General features: G+C 34.7%; 1 protein-coding gene across 2 annotated transcripts in view; it reads right to left on the bottom strand.

Annotated features, from left to right (window-relative positions):
* The window catches only part of GLRA3 (glycine receptor alpha 3), a 177604-nt gene that overhangs the window by 123810 nt on the left and 34665 nt on the right, over positions 1–19129 (bottom strand). For both annotated transcript variants that reach the window (XM_004433505.3, XM_014789869.2), the window contains exons 2-3: positions 18822–18949; positions 2122–2189 (exon numbers count right to left, since the gene is read on the bottom strand). In XM_004433505.3, the coding sequence (XP_004433562.2) occupies positions 2122–2189; positions 18822–18949 (196 nt within the window). The remainder of the gene's footprint in view (positions 1–2121; positions 2190–18821; positions 18950–19129) is intronic.

Below are 19129 nucleotides of genomic sequence, written 5' to 3'. Positions count from 1 at the left end.
TGTGAATAGAAATGATGTAACATGTTTAGGAGTTTGGAAGACTAAAAAGAAAGATGCCAAGGTGGACATAGTTAACTTTATAATACTTAACCTCTGGGGTGTTTATTTGATTAATGTTCTTTGCTGCTGCTTGTAACTCTAAAGAGGAAAGTGATAGGCGCTAAAAATGATTTCAAAGGGAATGCATTACGATGGAATATGTGGGAATGGAAAGGATTTCTATGCTAGAGAAGGGAAATAAAACTGAGCTAGAGTCACTGTGAGAATGTATTTGTGATATTCTGCAAGCTTTTTGTACAATATTATTCTCTAAAGGAAGTGTGTCTAAAATTATTAAAGGTAAGAAATTTAGCTGGGGGCAGTCATCTAGATTTTGTGTTATAACCATTTAGTGGTACACTGATGAATTATGTCATAAAAATCAGAGATCTTCAGGAACCTGACAATCTTTGAGGTTTTAATAAAAAGGCAATCCAGCCATGTCTTCTCTTTTTTCTAAGTCCCTTCCTCCACCCCACAAAGACAAGTAAGGCTGTAAACCTTTCCAACTACTGCCGTTGAAAGTATATTATGGAAACGATCTTGCAAACGAGAAAATATAAATGTATATCCAGGTTTTCAGGATTGTACAGCATGTATAGTAGCAATTAAAATAGAAAGTTGCCTAGCCTAGAAATACAATTTGGGAAGTCTAAGAAGAAAAAATCCAGCAGAGATTCCTTCATCTTGAAATATGATTTGGAGTGGGTAGACACAAGTGCAGGATATAAATCAGGACCAGATATTCAGCCAGAATCCAGAATATATCAAAGTCTGAAACAGGATTATAGTGACTTTAGGGTCAGAATTGTACCAGAACCACACTGTGCTTATGCAAGCAAATTATATGCATTCTCTGTGTTTACACACATGTACACACGTTCATGTTAACTATATACTGTAGTTAAGATAATTCCATATAATGCCCAGATATATGAGTTCAGTTCTTCTCCATTGATGCTTTTTTTGTAATGACATTATATTGAGTTTGAACAAAACCACATATTGAGTATATGAGGAAAACAGGATTCAAAAAAAAAAAATAGTGCCCAAATAAAGTCTCTTCCCGTTGAGATCGATCCTCTATACACACATATATGTACACACAAAACTCTACACACACCTCTGCTTAATAATTTGCATGTTGGATTGTATTTCCTTAGAAAATTTGATATCAAGTCATTCTGAGATATATAAAATGAGCATAATTCTCTACTTAATAATGGTTTTGGAAGCTAATAAATTTTCAAGTATTTCATATCCTATAGTAGCTAAAATCAACTTTGAAATTGACGCAAATTATACGTGCTAAATTTAGGAACGGAGTATAATTCTAGGTAATTTAAGAACCATAATACATAGTTTCAATCGAAAAAAGGTTGCTTGCTAGACAATTTTACAGATATTCAGTGGTTCATGTGTCTATCTCTGTGTTTTATTTTAGCTAAAGTGAACAATAAAAGCTACAGGGCAAAGAAGAGATACAATATGATCTTTAGAGAAAGTTATAAAATTCAAAACAGAATAAATTTGTTCTGTAATAATAATTTTTTGGCTTTAATAGCTTGATTATATAAAATGTTCTCAATTACATAGTAATGAAGTCTGTTCAGTGAGTTTATTTAATAAGGCATACACTACAATTTACAAAATATTTATGATGTTTGAGCAAATATATTCATTTGGGAAAGTAATCAAATAGAATACTTAATATTATAAACATAAGTATAAATAATAATTAAACATGGAATTATTTACTTTTATGCTTATGCCTCGCTGTTAAAAAGCACTGAAAAGAAATAATTTATATGGTAAAATTTTAGTTTTAATTTGAGATTTAATATTTACTCAGATGGGAAAAATCAATCTTGTTTTCACTTACATTTATTCTCTAACATACCATCTCTAAATGAAACATTACCTGCAGTTGATTGCAATTTAATTATACCATTAATTTTTATCTTTTAAAATTTCATTATATTAATTTTGGCTTTAAATTACATAACATTAGCAGAAAAATTGCCATTAATGTAATTATAAATTACTCTGGTAAGAGATTTGTTACAAAGTAAACATGCGTACCATAGTTGTCTCGGCGATGGAGCCAAAGCTGTTTATGAATATGTTGCACGTGACATTAACTGGAGGGCCTGAAAAAGAGATCAAAACATAAGGGTTATTTAGCCACATATCTAAAATATTTTCAAATAACTCCATGCTTCCCATTAGTAGTTTTTTTAAAAAAAAGAATATTTTTTAATATATGTGTACACATAGATGATTAAAATTGAAGGCAATCATTCTGTGAAATAATCTGGACTGCAAATCACAAATTCATGGTCTCCTTCAAACACTGACGCTGAAGTTATATAAGTCATTAACCTCTTCCCGTCTTAGTTTCCTTGATCTAGATATCTCTAATGGCTTTGTAAATGGCTGAGTTAGTAAGTCCAACACCTGAGCCCCTTCAGGAGGCTTCTATTGATTTTTCCACCCAATGTATAGCCCATGTTTTCCTGTTTCTTTGCATGTCGCATAATTTTTTGTTGAAAATTGGATTCTTTATTCTAATGTGGCAACTCTGGAAATCAGACTCCCAGTTCCAACCCACAGTTTGTTGTTGCTGATGTTTCTTGTTTTGTTGTTTGTTGTTTAGTGACTTACTTGGATGAATACTACAAAGTTTGTATTTCCGTAGAGTATGTAGCCACTGAAATCTCTGCTCAGTGAGTTTAGTGGTCAGCTCATGATTGGTCAGAGATTTCCTTAATGCCTTGAACCACTCTTTGCCAAGAGACTTTATATTTGTTTTGCCTTTACTGCTCTTGCCTTATCCTTCACTTCCTGCTTGCACAGGGTCTGAGGTCAGTCAGAGGTGAGAGACTGGGGCCCTCCTAGGACTTTCCTGGGCACGCACACAGCCCTACACATGTGTGTAGCCTCTAGATCCACAAGAATATATCGGAACTTTTCAAAGCTGCCTATGGGCATCTCCTTCCCCAGATCTTCTTTTAAAACTTTTGTTCAGACTCTTCTTTGCCCAACTGGTAACACAGCCTTAGGCAGCTGCAGCGTTAAACAATTTCCTGTGACCGTTTTCAACAAATGCCCTGGCGATAGGATTTTTCCACTGAGGGAGTTCCCAAAGTCAAATAATGACAAGCCCTCTGAGTGGGACTCTGCGAGGGAGCAGGCCAGATAGGTCAGACAGTGACATTGCTCTGGGGATCGACTTTCTGAGGAGCAAACCTGGTCTGCCCACTCTGACAGCTGCTAGGCTGTTGGATTTTACAGCTTCTCTGGTTGAGAGGCTGTTGATTTTCAAGGTTATGGTGGAGCTGGGGAGTGGGGACATGTTTCAATGCCCTTTGTTCTTAGAGAAATTCATCAGCATTTCTTGAATAAAACACTCCTCAGAGTGTTGCAAACTTTTGGTTAATTTTCAGGGTTCTGAAAGTTAACTTTGACAATTTTCCCAGTGTTTCTGTTGCTTTTTTGGAGGAGTGAATTTATGGAGATTCTCACTCCACCATTCCAGAAGTCCCCTGTAAGTGCCTGATTTAGCATTCATCATAAAATCAAGGACTTTCATTTTTATGAGACTGATTTCTTCATTCCTTTACTAAATAGCTAAAGCCTGTGCACACCAAATTGAAGAAACAAAGAGATTATCATCTAGCAGGGCAGAAGGAATAAGAATCAGTAAATTGTTGAGTACTACTTGCTACCAGGTACTGTGCTTTCTGATTCAGATACCACTTAATCTGTGTAACACTGAGAGGGGATGATATTCCACCATTTACATATTAGGGAATTAAAGCTTTGAGAGGATACATAAGGTGCTAATAAATAGTACAGTCAGAATTTGAACCACTGGTCTGATTTTAAGAATCATTCTTTTCTCACCATAGCAAGCTGTTCCCCAATCTTCTTCACATGATATAGCATTCAAGGCATTTTATTATCTGGCTACAGGCTTTGTTATTAGGCTGATACCTATATAAATAAAAAAACATTGAAATATTGTGTGGTAGGGGTTAAAATAATTCTGAGTTAAACTCTACCCAAATTAGTCAGATAAAGCCACACACAAAAACTAATATCTAAGCCTAATTTATTTTGTTTGTTTTTTCACCTGAACATAATAGTAACAATTTTACAAGATTTGCTGCAAAAAAGATAGCAGCCCTTGCCCTATCCTGCCATTTCCCCCTCACTAGAGATAATCACTTCAACTCATTTAATAGATTCTTGGCATGTTTACCTCAGTTTCTCTAAAAAATAAGTTTATTTTGCTGCTTTTAGATGTTTCAGTTTGAGACATGTTCTAATACTCACAGTAGAAGATGAGGATTTTTCTTTCACACATTATCCCCACTCCTACTAACATAAACCCTTTTTTTATCCTCTCATTACCCAAATATGGTTAAACTGTCATTGTTGTTAGAACAGTATTTACTCTTTACATTATTATGGCAAGGTAAATATTACCTCCAACTAAACCATATCCTGTACTACAATTACTTTTCCTTTCCTGAGGTTGATAACTGCTTTATATATTTCACATAGTTTCCTCCATATGAATCATTAACTTATCCACAAGTTCTGAAAGGTCTAAATTATGTTTCAATATCAGACTCATAAGATATTCTATTAACTTTCTCTTCCTTCGGACTTACTCCATTCTAGGGGTTTTGCTCTGGAGCATAGCAGTCGTCTCCCACAGTCATCACACTGTGGACTACTCACATCTCTCTCTTTTGTGGGATCTCCTTTCTCGGGCTCCATACCTTGTTCTTTCTTGGCTTATTTCTTTATTTTAGTAGAATATATCTTTCAGTAATTTTTTGAGAAATAGTGACTAAGGATGCAAGCTTTGGAGAACTTGCTTGTTCACAAATGTTCATTTTTATGCTCTCACACTTAATGATCTATATTTGGTACACAAGTTCAGGCTGGAAATTGTTTTTTCTTCTGAATTTTAAAGTCATTTCTCCATTATTTTCTATTTTCTAGTATTTCTGTTGAAAATTCCAAAGCCATTCTGATTCTTGATCCTTTGGAAAGATAAAAAGGACGTTCTCCTTGTACCAATAGTAAAAAAAAAAAAAAAAAAATCATTAGTTAGAATAGTTTAAAATATCATTTGAGGTTTCAATTTATGTTTACTTGATTACTGGTACACAATTTTCATCTTTGTTTTTCTACTCATTTTCTGATAGCCATTTTTCTTGCTGGAATAAGGTGGAAAAGATACTACAAAATTATTTAAAAATAAGCTCTAGGATCCATAGGCTTATGAAGCCTATGCACATTGAAATCATCTGGGGATCCTTCAAAAAATATTATTACCTGATTCTTACCTTCTAATTTAGTTGATATGGCATGTAATCAAGGCATTGGTATTTTTTAAAGCTCGCTAGGTCATTCAGAAGTGCAACAATGTTGGAAACCACTGGTCTAAGGAATTCCAGACTAGGAAACATCTGTGGCCATTATACCACAGCCCATTTTTACCATGGCCCATACCATACTCATTTTTAAGACTAAAAATGAACTGGGGTTTTCTTAGAGATGGAGAAATAGAGAGCGAGGAGTCAGGACTCAGAGCATTGAAAATGCAAGGCTATTAATTTTAATAAGAGAGTTGCCTATTATAAATTTGGTCAACACTGCTAATAAAACATAGTATATGCTACGGGCTAGAAAAAGGCCAAAGTCTATGGAGCATTGAGATGCTCAGAATACAAAATTCAAACAGATATAGAAGCTAAACTGTTTTACATATGAAAGATGGACATGTAAGAATAAGAAAACCTTATAAAACTCCTGAATCCTGGAGGTGCTATAATTATTTGATTACTAGTGAAACTTTTTTTTTTAATCTTTATTGGTTATTTCTAAACACTTACAAATTTTTAAAATGCATAAGACAATAGGAGTGTCTTATATGTCACTATGTGAGAGAGCAGAAAGTATGGATATTTTACTCCATGATCCCATCATAAGAGAAGTATGAAGTCGCAATTAACAGTTAAAGATTTTTTTTTTTTACTTAATGTAAGTCTAAGGTGGTGAACTCTAAAATATATACACAGGCTGACTGGAATCTTGAAAAGCTAGATCCAATCTTTCATATTTTCTAGGTTATTCTCCTCTTTTTTTCTAGAGAACACTGAAACTCTGCTATTTCCTTTTGCTGGTAACAGCAATATGAATCTGGGGAATAACATTTAGCTTGAGGTAAATTCTGTTGTGCTTTATTACCTCACATCCTTTGAAAGAGGGAAAACACAAGAGGGTTAGTATTGGGTTAACTCATCTTCCAATGAAATGCTGACAGAGGAAGATCCCTGCTGGGGCAACCTGGCTTAGTAAGAAGCGGCTCCTAGAGGACTGCCTGCTTTGTGTGACTGCGATGTCTTTGGCTGAAATTGGAATAAACAAAACAGTGGGGGGATGATTTTTCTTATTTTAATTTAGCAAGGAGCAGGGTCTTTATTCTTTGGACTTTAATTTCTCTGTGGGCATTGAATAAAAGGTGAGGCATTATACTTTTTGGCCTCATCTTTTCATTTAATTATTATCCATAGAATTATAGGTAATAGTGGTGAAAAATAGAGTGAAGGTGAAAAATCAGGATAGGCCTCAGGGGCCTGAAGTTAGTAACATCTGTTCTGACGCATTTCAGTGTCCCTTGGCAGCAGTCACTGTATGCCACATCCTAATGATTGCAAGAGGGTTCTGAAAGAAGTAGTATTAAGTATTCTGTTAGGAGCAGGACTCCTCTGATATATTTGTTTTCTCCCTAAAATATGGCACTGGTATCCCAAGTTGACCAGAGGCTAATAGTGAGTTCAACAAATAAAATAAGGAAAATAATATGTTTCCATAGAAGATCAATGGTCAAAGGAGAAGTGACTAATCTAGGCTGTCACCAAGGGTTGGCAACATGATGCCTCACAGTATGTGAAACAGATTCCAGCCCTTACCACTCCACCATGCCTCTAAGAAGATCCAGAAAGCTCTTCCTAAAAGCAGAAAGTCAGCCTGGTTTTAAATCTAAATTTCATGTGGGCATAAAATAAGTCACAGTGGTCTCAGGTCTAAGCTTTATTGTTTAATTGATCAATTATCAGATGTGTTCCTTGCCTGGTTATTAGAACATGTAAAAGTGCTATTTGGTTCCCATTTGACTACTTATTTGCATGAGTATTCTCTTCTTCAGCAGAAAGAAAGACGAATGGGTCAGGCACCAAACCTTAGTTCCAAATTTCAAAAATAGAGTAGACACTTACTTGAAAGATATATATGTATATCTCACATATATAGAAATTATTTTATTTTTAAAAATTTTAAAAATATATTAAAGTATGAAGCAATTTGGAAATAAGAGTCATTGTTTTTAAAGATAGTCTTGGGCTAGAACATGGAATCTCTTCCATGTGATACCAAGGTATTTAGAGTTTACTTAACGAACATGAAGGAGCCATTGCAGATTCTTGATCACGGGACTGTAGTGAACCAACACACCACCGTGAACGGTTGAATGGATAGCAAAAGCTTAGAGACAGAGAAAACAGAAATTTACTGTGATAGTCCAAATGGGAGGTAGACCGGCCCAGATGGAGGACAGTGAGTGGAGATAGGTTACAGAGAGTGAAATGGATCCAGTACCGTAATGTTTATAAAGCTCTGTAGTCTACACTTGAAGCTTCTGGTTCATGTCAGATCAGGGCAGCAATCTTGGAGTAGTCTTTCTACCCTAGCTATTGATATGTATATTCAAAACTTTTGTAGAGAATGAAGCTCAGAGAAGATTATAAATCTTCTATTGCCATTACAGGTAGCACCTGTTCTAGCAGTCCATGGCCAACCTGTTACTTCTCCGCGCCAGTGCAAAAACTGTTACATCCATCTAATTCACTGCTATGTTTAGCAACAGAGCAAATAACTGCTATAGCATGCATATGGCAAATTGTGTTTTTAAATTGTTCATTACATTAGCCATCATTGGCCTGAAAAGCAAATGACAGTCATTGCAGATGTTTTCAGCAGGATGTTTTCTTTTAGATGTCCCTTAAAGAAATAGAACATGGCTTTTAAGTTCAGAGATGGATGAAGGCAAAATGGCAAAGCCCAATGCAAAGCCTTGGTGATTATATTATTGCTACTCATACTGGGAAAAAAATTGTTCACCAGGAAGACCTAGAGCAAACAAACAAAAAATAATCCAAGTCTTCATGAAAATGACTCTAAGGAATATTTAACTTAGTCTATTGAAGCCTCTCCCTTTTTAAAGGCATAGAATGCAACTGAAAGATTAAATCACAAAAAACTTCTCTTTAGTGATTTGTTTTTATTTTAGATAAATATATATATTTATGTAGGCATGTCACGAGAAGAGATGTTATTTTATTTGTTAATTGACAAAAGCGTATTTGATGACTGTAAATCCAGATTTTAAATGATTTGTTAGGTACTCAGAAAAGGTTTGAAAATTATGGCATAAAAATAGGATCCAGTTTATTCTTCCCCTTTATCTTCCTCTTCCCTTTCTTCCCTGAAAATGCAGTCCTAAAGCCATTCAGTTGGGCAATATAAGACAGGCTTCCATGCAGGGAACAACTGCAGGGAGTGTGGTAAACTAGAGCAGGATGAGAAGGACATCTGTGGAGAAGGATTACATGGCATGGGATGTGGGAGCCAGAGCGAGTGAGGAGGATGTTCCCATAGTGAAGCCGCCTGGTGTGGGGTATTAGAACCAGAGAAGGGTGAGGCGAGTGTCCATAGGGGCGTCCTGGAGTGGGAAGAAAGAGTCACAGCAGGACCTAGGGCGTTTGTTTAGGAGATGGAGTGGCAGCAAACAAGGGAGATTCATTGCATATTGATCAAATACATAATTATATTAAGGATAATGGGAGCCAAGTTTCTTACTGTCAGAAGAGGAAGTTAAAATATGGAAACTCAGAAACCAGAAAAAACCTATGGTATTGGAGATATCAGTGTGAACTCACAATTTTCAATAGATAAAGAAGTGAATATATAGATGTAAATTAATATATACATATAAACATACATATGTGTGTGTATATTTATGCATATATGCGTATGTAGATATATCCTGGCAGGCAGCAACTTAATCAATCAACGGAAGTGAACATCACCAGGAATGGTAAAAATTAACATAGTCCATCATCTGATAAGATGCAATCAGACCACAGCATCACTTCTGTGGTATGCCTGTCAAGATGCATTACCAAATCGAATCATGAGGAAACATTAGACTAAAGCAAATTGAGGTACATTCTGCTAAATAAAAGAATAATAATATTTTTTAAAATGCCAAGATCATGACAGTCATAGAAATAATAAGGTCTGGTTCATACTGAAGGAGACAATGAGAAATGATAAATAAAATATAAGATATGATTCTAAACTGGATCTTTTTGCCATAAAACCATTATTTAGATAATTGATAAAATTTGAATAGGGGTCTGCAAATTAGATGGTAGCAATATATCCCTATTAATTTGCTTATTTCAATGTTAGATTGTGGTTATCTAGGAGAATGTGCTTATTTGTATGATATATTCAATTATTGGGGCATCAGATCAACAACTTACTTTCAAGTGGTTTGGGGAAAAAATAGTTTTGTGCTATGCTTGCAAATCTTCTCTTAGTTTGAGATCGTTTTAAAATAAAAAAAAGAGAAATAACTACTACAGAAAGAATACATTAAAAAGTAAAAATCAAACAAAACCTAAAATTTGGGGTGAAGAATCTAAATCTGTGAACATTTCAAATGAACACCTACAGTTTTCGAAAGGCTTATTATTAACGAGATTCTTCTTGATAAAATGACCTTGTATTATGTAAAAATGCAAATAGATAATATACATTTTTCAAAAAATAATTGTGAATTTTATTCAAGAACAATAGTGTCTGGATGGATAGGAATAATTAAAAGGGATAAAGGAGATGCTAATACTTTCCCTGAAAAAAAGATACAAGTAGGAAACGAGTATTAGGTACACATGCCATTCTGGGAATAGAATGTGTTGTAGCAGAATGGACTGTTTGAAAACTGGTTTTGTGATGTGAGAGAAAGAGATTAACATAGAGAAATATTACAGACGAAAAGACAGACGCCACAAAGACCTTGTGAAGACAACAATGTTATACTGCTTAAAAACAACAAAGAGAATGGTCATTGGAGATAGAATGAAAAAAACCTAATAAAAATAAAATAAACGTTTGGGAGGAATACAGAATCAGGTGATTGTTGAAAAAGTACTTTCTGCCTGAATCCAAATTAGACTTAAGGATTATCAAAGACCAACTGTGGGCCCAAACAACAGGATCAGAGGAAAGAAATAAAATCCAGAAAAAGCTGGTAATATAGTCTAGTGAAATAATATTTTATTATCAATTGATATAATTTTATTTGCTATTCAATTGCCTTTTATCTATTAAACAGGAATGACTTCTGGAAGCTTCTATTTCAAGATGGGGTATTGAACACAGTTTTCTTTCTCTCTGAGGACATAAAAATGATATTATTGAACAAAAGTGAGACTAAACATATCATACCAAAGAGAATGGGAGGAAAGTCATAATTAGTTTAATGACATAAAACGTAGAATGCAGAAGAAAATGGTTGACAGATGAAACACAGCAAAGCCTAAAACAAATGCATTAGGAGGACTGCATGGAGAGGGAACCTAACATGCTAAGAATGAACCAGGAAGGCAAGAGGGTCACCTTCTATAGGGTCACCACCTACAGGAAAGGAATTGGGGGTAAGAAGGGGCCTGCAGGGAGAGGTCATGGGAACCTGTCTCAGAAAGCTCCCCGCTTCCCCTCTACATTCCCCTCGAGTAGGGTGGCCTAGGGTTTAGCCCTATGGAATTTTCTGAAGGAACGAAAGTAATTTTTTTTTCACTTTTTGCAAACATAGCTTATTAAAGTGATTAGAAATAATATGGTTCTGTTTATCAATGCAGACTTTTTAAGTGTTTTCTTTTTCCAGCTTTGTTGAGATATAATTGACATACAACATTGTGTAAGTTTAAGGCGTACAACCTGTTGATTTGATACATTTACATATCATAGTATGATTACCACCATAGCGTTAGCTAACACCTCCATCACATCACATAATTACTATTTCTTTTTTGTGGTGAGAACCTTTAAAATCTATCCTCTTAGCAACTTTTAAGTATATAATACAATATTGTTAACTATAATCACAATGCTGTGCATTAGATCCCTAGAACTTACTCAACTTCTAATTGTTTGCAAAATGTAAAAAAAAAATGATCGAGGAAAACAGGGTTCCTGAGAGTACGTCAAAACTAAAGCCATCTCTGTTTTGGCCTCTAAAGGACCCCAGACCAAAGCCTAGTCGGCACTCAACACTCACCTAAAGCGAAGCTCTGGCCAGGGCAGTGACGTCTCTGTCAGATTTCCCTTTCAAGAGAGAGAAATGGCAGAAAACCACCTTCCTCCACACACACACAGCAGACAAACCCTGTGTCAGCACCCAGGCAAATCAACTCTATTGTTCCTGAGCTACAGAGTATTCTCAATCACACATAAGAAAACTAGCAGCTTAAAGATAGTGAACAAGATGAATAAACATAATTGTTCCTGCAGGAAGAAAAGAGAGATCATTTGACAAAAAAGGAAAAGAGAAGAGGTGGAATGCAAGAATGGAGACGTTAAATTAGCAATCTAGTTAGTGCAAAGGAATCTCATAATGCCTTCTTTGTAAAAGGCCTAGAAAGCAATCAAACAGATGAGAAGAGGTACTCACCAGAAGTAACCAATTTTACTTTTTGAGTATTTGCCTCAAATAAGCAGAGCTATGCATAAGGATTGTTGAGGCAAGGAACTGCTGCTTTTCATCACTAGTATTTTTAGACAATTTAATTTTTACCAAGTACGGGTACATGATTTTTGCTATTGTTATAAATAAAACAAACAAACAGTTAAATATACAAAATAGCACCTGCCTAGCAACCTGTGACATAGCCTTCATGACTTCACATTCAAGGAAAATGGTTTAGGATGAAGAAGACTAAAATATAATTACAGAATTAAAATCTTCCTAAACATTCCAAAAGTATACAAATGATTGCATGTAATATCAACGAGTGATTTAGAGGATAAATCTGAACAATTCTGCTTAAATGTAGAGGAAAAGGACAAAAGAGTAAAGGATATGAGTTGGAGTGTGTTAGACATAGATGGTGGAAGAAGAGATCAAATTTTTTTAAAGAGAAAGATAGTTATTTTGGAGAATGACACAAAACAATTGCAATATAAGCAGTAATTTTCTTAAATAAAAATGTCCATAGTTAGATAGAAAAAATAGGCTACATATAAGAGAGCAAAAATCAAAATGGGATTTGATTTCTTTACAATACTAAAAGTCAGTAGGCAATGGAACAACACCTATAAACTTTTGAGCTAGAATTCTGTAGCTCGATAATTGTATAAAGTTTCTTTGATGTCAAATGCATAAAAAAGAGATTATCATGGAATATTATCCAGTGATAAAAAGTAATAGCTATCAAACCATAAAAAGACATGGAGGAATCTTAAAAGCATATTGCTGAGTGAAAGACGCCAATTCGAAAAGTCTATATACTGTGTGATTCTAACTATGTGACATTCTGGAAAACACAAAACTCTAGAGACAGTAAAAAGATCAGTGGTTGCCAGGTCAGTGGTTTGGGTGGAGAGGAAGGAGAGAGGGACGTTCACAGCTGAAGCACAGGGGATTTTTAGGGCAGTGAAACTATTCCGTATGATATGCTAATGATGGATACATGTGGTTATACATTTGTCAAAATCCCTAAAATGTACAACACAAAGAGTGAACCCTAATGTAAAGTATGGTCTTTAGTTAATAATAATGTGTCAATATTGATTCATCAATTGTAACTCATGTAGACACTATTACAAGATGTAAACAATAGGGGAAGCTGTGGGGGATGGGAGAGGGTATGTGGGAACTCTCTGTACTTTCCAATCAATTTTTCTGTAAACCTATAAAACTGCTCTAAGAAAACAGTCTAGAAATTTAAAAAAAAAAAAAAAAAAAAAAAGATGATCAGAATAAAACAGGGCTCAGAAAATACATCAACTTACTCCTGTCCTGAAAAAAGAAAGGTATTTTATTGTATTTTTGTGTGTGTGGAGACAGAGATAGAAATAAAACTTGAACACTAAAGAAAGAGTAGGATATAAATAAGAATTCAAAAAACTGCTGATTACAAGGATTACTGGGTCTTTCCTTAATTCATCTGGACCTCCAAGTCAGTAACATGTTTAGACTGTCTGACCGGTAACTCTGTAGCAGATCTGTGGTTTATGTCTGGTACTTTAGTGTTTTCTCTCACTGTGCCTCTTTCATTTCTGCTTTTTCTTAAATAGAAAGAGTCCTAAAGAGAAAGGATTTCAAATTCCGGGAAGGAAATAGTGGCATCTACATATTATTTTTGTTTTTAAAAATGGAAATAACTGTTTCTATACATACCATTTTTCCTCCCTAAGACCAAATTTTTTGAAATAATAATTTGTGCAAGACTCTAATTTCTGTTGAATGATTAACTAGTTTAGTGATATATGGAGCTTTATTTGCTAATTCTTTTTAGCAGACTCCCAGATCATTTCTAAACCCATTTATTGTTATTAAGTGCACTCTTTATAATGGTTCAAAAATCAGTATATTTAATAGGACTAAGATACAACAGGTTTGAAGTTGCTTTTGTACTCAAATTATTCAAAAGGCACAGAGTCTTCCTTGGAGAAACCTGATTCTCTGAAAGGTTTACGATAAATTATGACTATTGTAGAGAGGAAGAGAACAGTTGATTGATCAGTGAAAAAGAAAGAAAATGTTAGTGAGTTAGGCACCTAAATGTTTTAATTTCTTTCAATATTTATTTTTTAAATAGCTAATATTTATATTTAATTAATTACTGTTAAAAAAGAAACAATAGGCCCAGAATGGAGTCACTTGTGCTAAGCCCCATGTCAGCAAACCACAACTTATTACCTAAGCTAACTGCAGCTTCAGCCTCTCCCAGGAATCTGACCCTTAACCAGTCAATCTGGAATCTCCTGCTCAGTAGTAATGAAGTAATCCACCTGAGAGACCCTTCCATCCCCCAAAGAAAAAGGAGGTAACCCATTCTTTCCTTATCCCTGCCCCCTTCTACCTGTAAAAGTTTCCCATTTTGTACAGCTCTTAGGAGTTCTTTTCTAATTGTTATATGGGAGGCTGCCAGATTCATCAATTGTTAAATAAAGCAAATTAGATTTTTAAGTTTACTCAGTTGAATTTTGTTTTTTAACATTACTAAGGTAATTTTCCATGGAAAAAAACTGTGCTCTCTGTGCTCAGTACCCATTTAAAGTGCTTTAGGAGAATTATTTATTCCTACCTTTGTGTGGAGCATTTTAATATCATATATAATATATTTAATCTTAAACTAGATTTTTAAAAGGTGTAGTTTTTTTTAGAGAAATGACACAAAACAATACAAACAAGTGTCATAATTTTGGTTAAAGAAAAATGTCTATGTCTAGGTTAAAAAAGTTAACAATATATGAAAGAGCAAAATCAAAGTTACATTTTAACAGTCATTTTATATTTTTTAATAATTGTTCTCCACTATAGCCTACAAAATAAATTTCCATTTAATGTAAAAGTACTCATGAAAGCAATCACAAATTTGAAACCACTATCTCAGAAATAAATTTCATAATAATGTATTTGAGGCTGGAATAATTAATATTATTTTTAAATGTGGATAATTTGAAAGGTGAAAATGCTATCACACTATTATTATAATTTGCACTTCACTGAACGCTAGCGAGATTGAACATTCTTATTTATTTCCTGTAAATTATCTGAGAACATCAGTACTAAGATTTTATGTTTTTCTCTTACAAAATTTATAAGTTCCTGAGAGGTCAAACATACAGGTTTTTTCCCAATGTTTTTATATTTTAAAACACTGTCCAATTGTCTGATTAGTATCTAGGTAAGTTATTTTCTAGGTTTATTAGTTTTTTTTCATTAACAATTTAATCCATGAAGAAGTGAGGACTAGATAATTTAAGTTATTGTAATGTGTCTTTCCATCAGTTTTGGCAAATTCTCATTCCTGTTTTTCTTTTTTTTTTTTTAAATTTTGGTTCATTTTGCTCATTTATTTTTTCAAAAAAAAACTTAGATTAGTGGAATATCACATTACTGATATTCATACCTTTAAAGTCTCATAGTATTAAATCCTGGTCTTTAACATATTGGAAGGGAAAGTATATATAATACCCACTTTAAACTAGTTCATTTGATTAGCTATATAAATTCCTTAAAAAAAATCAACAAGGGGGCCGGCCCCATGGTGTAGCGGTTAAGTGCACACGCTCTGCTGCTGGTGGCCCAGGTTTGGATCCAGGAGCGCACCGATGCACCGGTTGTCAGGCCATACTGTGGTGGTGTCCCATATAATGTGGAGGAAGATGGGCACAGATGTTAACCCAGGGCCAGTCTTCCTCAGCAAGAAAAGAGGAGGATTGACATGGATGTTAGCTCAGGGCAGATCTTCCTCACCAAAAAAAAAAAAAAAATCGACAAGGGGGGCTGGCCTGGTGGCGCACCAGTTAAGTGCGTGTGCTCCACTTCGGTGGCCCGGGGTTCGCAGGTTCTGATCCTGGGCGCTCACCAACGCACCGCTTGTCAAGCCATGCTGTGGCAGCGTCCCATATAAAGTAGAGGAATTGGGCACAGATGTTAGCCCAGGGCCAATCTGCCTCAGCAAAAAAGAGGAGGATTAGCATTGGATGTTAGCTCAGGGCTGATCTTCCTTGCAAAAAAAAAAAAAATCGACAAGGGGAAAAACAATCAATATTGCAGGGGGACGTTGTATTTTTAATCTTGTGAGTGACCACATAGAAAAATTGAGTTAAATATTATCAGGAGAATAGTTTCTTCACTTCATACTTCTGTCTGATGGGCTTCTTTCTTAAAGGGGTACTGTGGGTCTCTAGGTACCTGACAATAGAGGGGTTGATCTTCCTCTCCTCATTTGTCTAATCTGATAGGTCTTGGATTTAGTGTGTTAGCACCTAAATATCTCAAAAATATTTAAATATATTTTATTTATATTTCGATGTTGGGCAATGAAGTGATGGTCAAAAGGTTATGATTTTATTTTATTCAATAAAATGAAACAGTGTTGCATTTGCTTAGTTTGGAAGTGGAGTGGTGAGCGTTCCTGGAGACAATAACACTTGACTCTTGGCAAAAGGGGAAAAAACAAGAGTGTTAGCTAAAAATGAATCTATTGTTACTGTTGTTTTTTAAATCGGCATTATTATTTTTGGTAATCAAATGTAGTACAGACTTGTTTTTCTGATATTCAGAGTACAAGATATCTTGAAAAAAAATAAAAGACAGAAACTCCCCTCCCCCCCTTTTTCTCTGTTCCTTTAAGGACAGAGAAATTCTTACTGGGGAGTAATAATTGATTTTCTGCTCTCAATCAAAAAATCTACTCACCTCTGAACTGGCTTGGTTATCAGCTAGTTTTTAGAAATGTATTTTTCTTAAAAAAGAAAAAAGAGAATCAGTACTTATTTTAAGCAAGGTCAAATCCCTATAGTCCTTTCCTGGCCTCACACATAAATAGTAATAATTAATCACATTTAAGATGGTTTAAAGTTTCCTTTGTCTGTTAAGTGATTGAAATAATAACAGAAAATCTGTTTCCAAGAGAACAGCAGAGGGATTAGGACCACTATTGTGTGGTTAGTAACTTACCTGTATTTTTTATTAAGATATCCATCTGTTTGTGTGCTTTTTGCATGTCCACAGACATTTAAAAATAGAATATCTTTTCCTCTTTAATTTTTAGTGAAAACAAAGGAGTACTTTGAATCACTGAATTTAGAGTCACCATAATGAATCCACTAATTACCGATCATGTTTCTTGTGGTTTACTCATATGACAAGTGCATATTTTTCGAGGTCAATTCAAAATTGGTTCTCAACCTAATGTCAGGGATACTGCTTTCCCTCAATTTGTAAAAGATCCTCATAATGCTGAAATTTCTTGTTTTCATTTGTATATGATACCCCTTAAGCTGTATTATTTTCTCACAGCTTACATTCAGTGTTTTTATCCTGTGCAGTTAAAAATATTTATGGTCAAAATGCTTAAAAACGAATCAAGAAATGCAATCCACAATGTAAATGTTTTCTTGTGTGTGTGCAAGGAAGATTAGCCCTGAGCTAACACTTGTTGCCAATCCTCCTCTTTTTTGCTGAGGAAGATTGGCCCTGGGCTAACATCTGTGCCCATCTTCCTCTACTTTATGTGGGACACCTGCCACAGCGTGGCTTGATAAGCAGTGCGTGGGTCTGCACCTGGGATCTGAACCCGTGAACCCAGGACCGCCAGAGGCAGAGCGCGCAACTTAACCACTACACCACCGGGCCCCCTACAATTTAAATGTTAAACTGATTTTAAAATTGATGCAATTTGTTATTTTCTGCTCATAAATTATCAACAAATTTTACTCCTATGTTTTTCTCCTGCTACCCATTCTTGGTATTTATTAGACCTCTCTAATTAATTCTTACACCATTGCAAAGCAATCCTTTTTTTTAATCCCATAAGAACAAATTCAGGAAAAAAAATTATTGTCGACTACATTATTTTTCTTTTCAGCTTTTTTTTTTTCCCTTTGGTAAGGAAGATTAGCCCTGAGCTAACATCTGTTGCCAATCCTCCTCTTTTTGCTGAGGAAGATTGGCCCTGGGCTAACATCCGTGCCCACTTTCCTCTACTGTATATGTGGGATGCCTGCCGTGGCATGGCTTGATAAGCTGTGCATAGGTGTGCTCCCAGGATCCAAACCCGCAAACCCTGGGTCACCAAAGTGGAGCATGCGAACTTGACCACTATGCCACTGGGCGGACCCCCTCTTTTCATCTTAAGAATGAAAATGGCTTAATAGAATCCCATGGAAAAGGTGTGTACTCTCATAACTTAGATTATTTTCTTTATTGAAAGAATAATATTCAAGAGATATTAAATAAGTAGGAGCATGGGATCAGCTTTCTAATCTTTTATCCTAGGTGAAATTAGAGAATATATTGTGGTTCTGGATAATCCACATATAACTTGAATAAATATGTTACTACTATACTAAACAGAAGAACAAAAAAGGAGTACTTTTAAGTTGATAATTACTTTCCTATAAATTCAGGTGAAACATTTAGTAGGTGGAAAAAATTTCTTAAATGTTGTCAGTGGCTTTTAGTTATCCAGATCCTTCTTCAGTACATAAATTCAACAACTGTTTCATTCTCCACAATATACAGAGTCCTGCTGTGAGTAATTTAAAATATGGGAAGGTTTATTGCCAACTCTAAAAAACTTCTATTCCAGTTAATGAGAACACACACTAACTTGTATTTCCTAAATGAACAATTTCCTAAAATAAATTGTCATGACAATAAGTATTATAACAATTAGAGAAGGGAAAAAAAAAACACTGTTGGTCCAAAGAAGACAGATTATGATAGCCATTAACATTAGAATAAATTTCTTCTTTCAAGACATATCTTTGGCTAATACTGTACTTGGAAGATTATGGGAAATAAGCATTAGAATTTTTGGTGGAATCAACTTGAAAATTTATCTTTTTAAATCATATTTAAAACACATTTCATATATAGTAGTTAGCAGAACAATTACCTTTAAAATTGGGTCTTATTCTTGCATCATACCCCGATGTCCTCCCCATTAATTTATCCAGAAAGTCAGAAGGTGACATTGGAGCACTTCGAGATCTCGCGCTATCTGTTTCCTTTGTTGCAACCAAACTATAAATGAGAAAAAGATATAGATTTTACCAAAAAAAGTCTTCCTGACAATTGTTACCTACAAATATATAATAAAAATGCTGAGCAACAATACCTTTGAAAACACAAAGAAAAGCTTTAGATAATATACAGTGAATATTATCATAATTACAGATTTTTATAGATTTGCAGTCAGTATTT

Source organism: Ceratotherium simum, chromosome 12 (genome assembly GCF_057802395.1).
Source record: "Ceratotherium simum simum isolate JZ-2026a chromosome 12, ASM5780239v1, whole genome shotgun sequence".
NCBI lineage: Eukaryota > Metazoa > Chordata > Mammalia > Perissodactyla > Rhinocerotidae > Ceratotherium > Ceratotherium simum.
The sequence above is the reverse complement of the archived record's forward strand: the minus strand, read 5'-3'. Positions and strand labels throughout refer to the sequence as shown.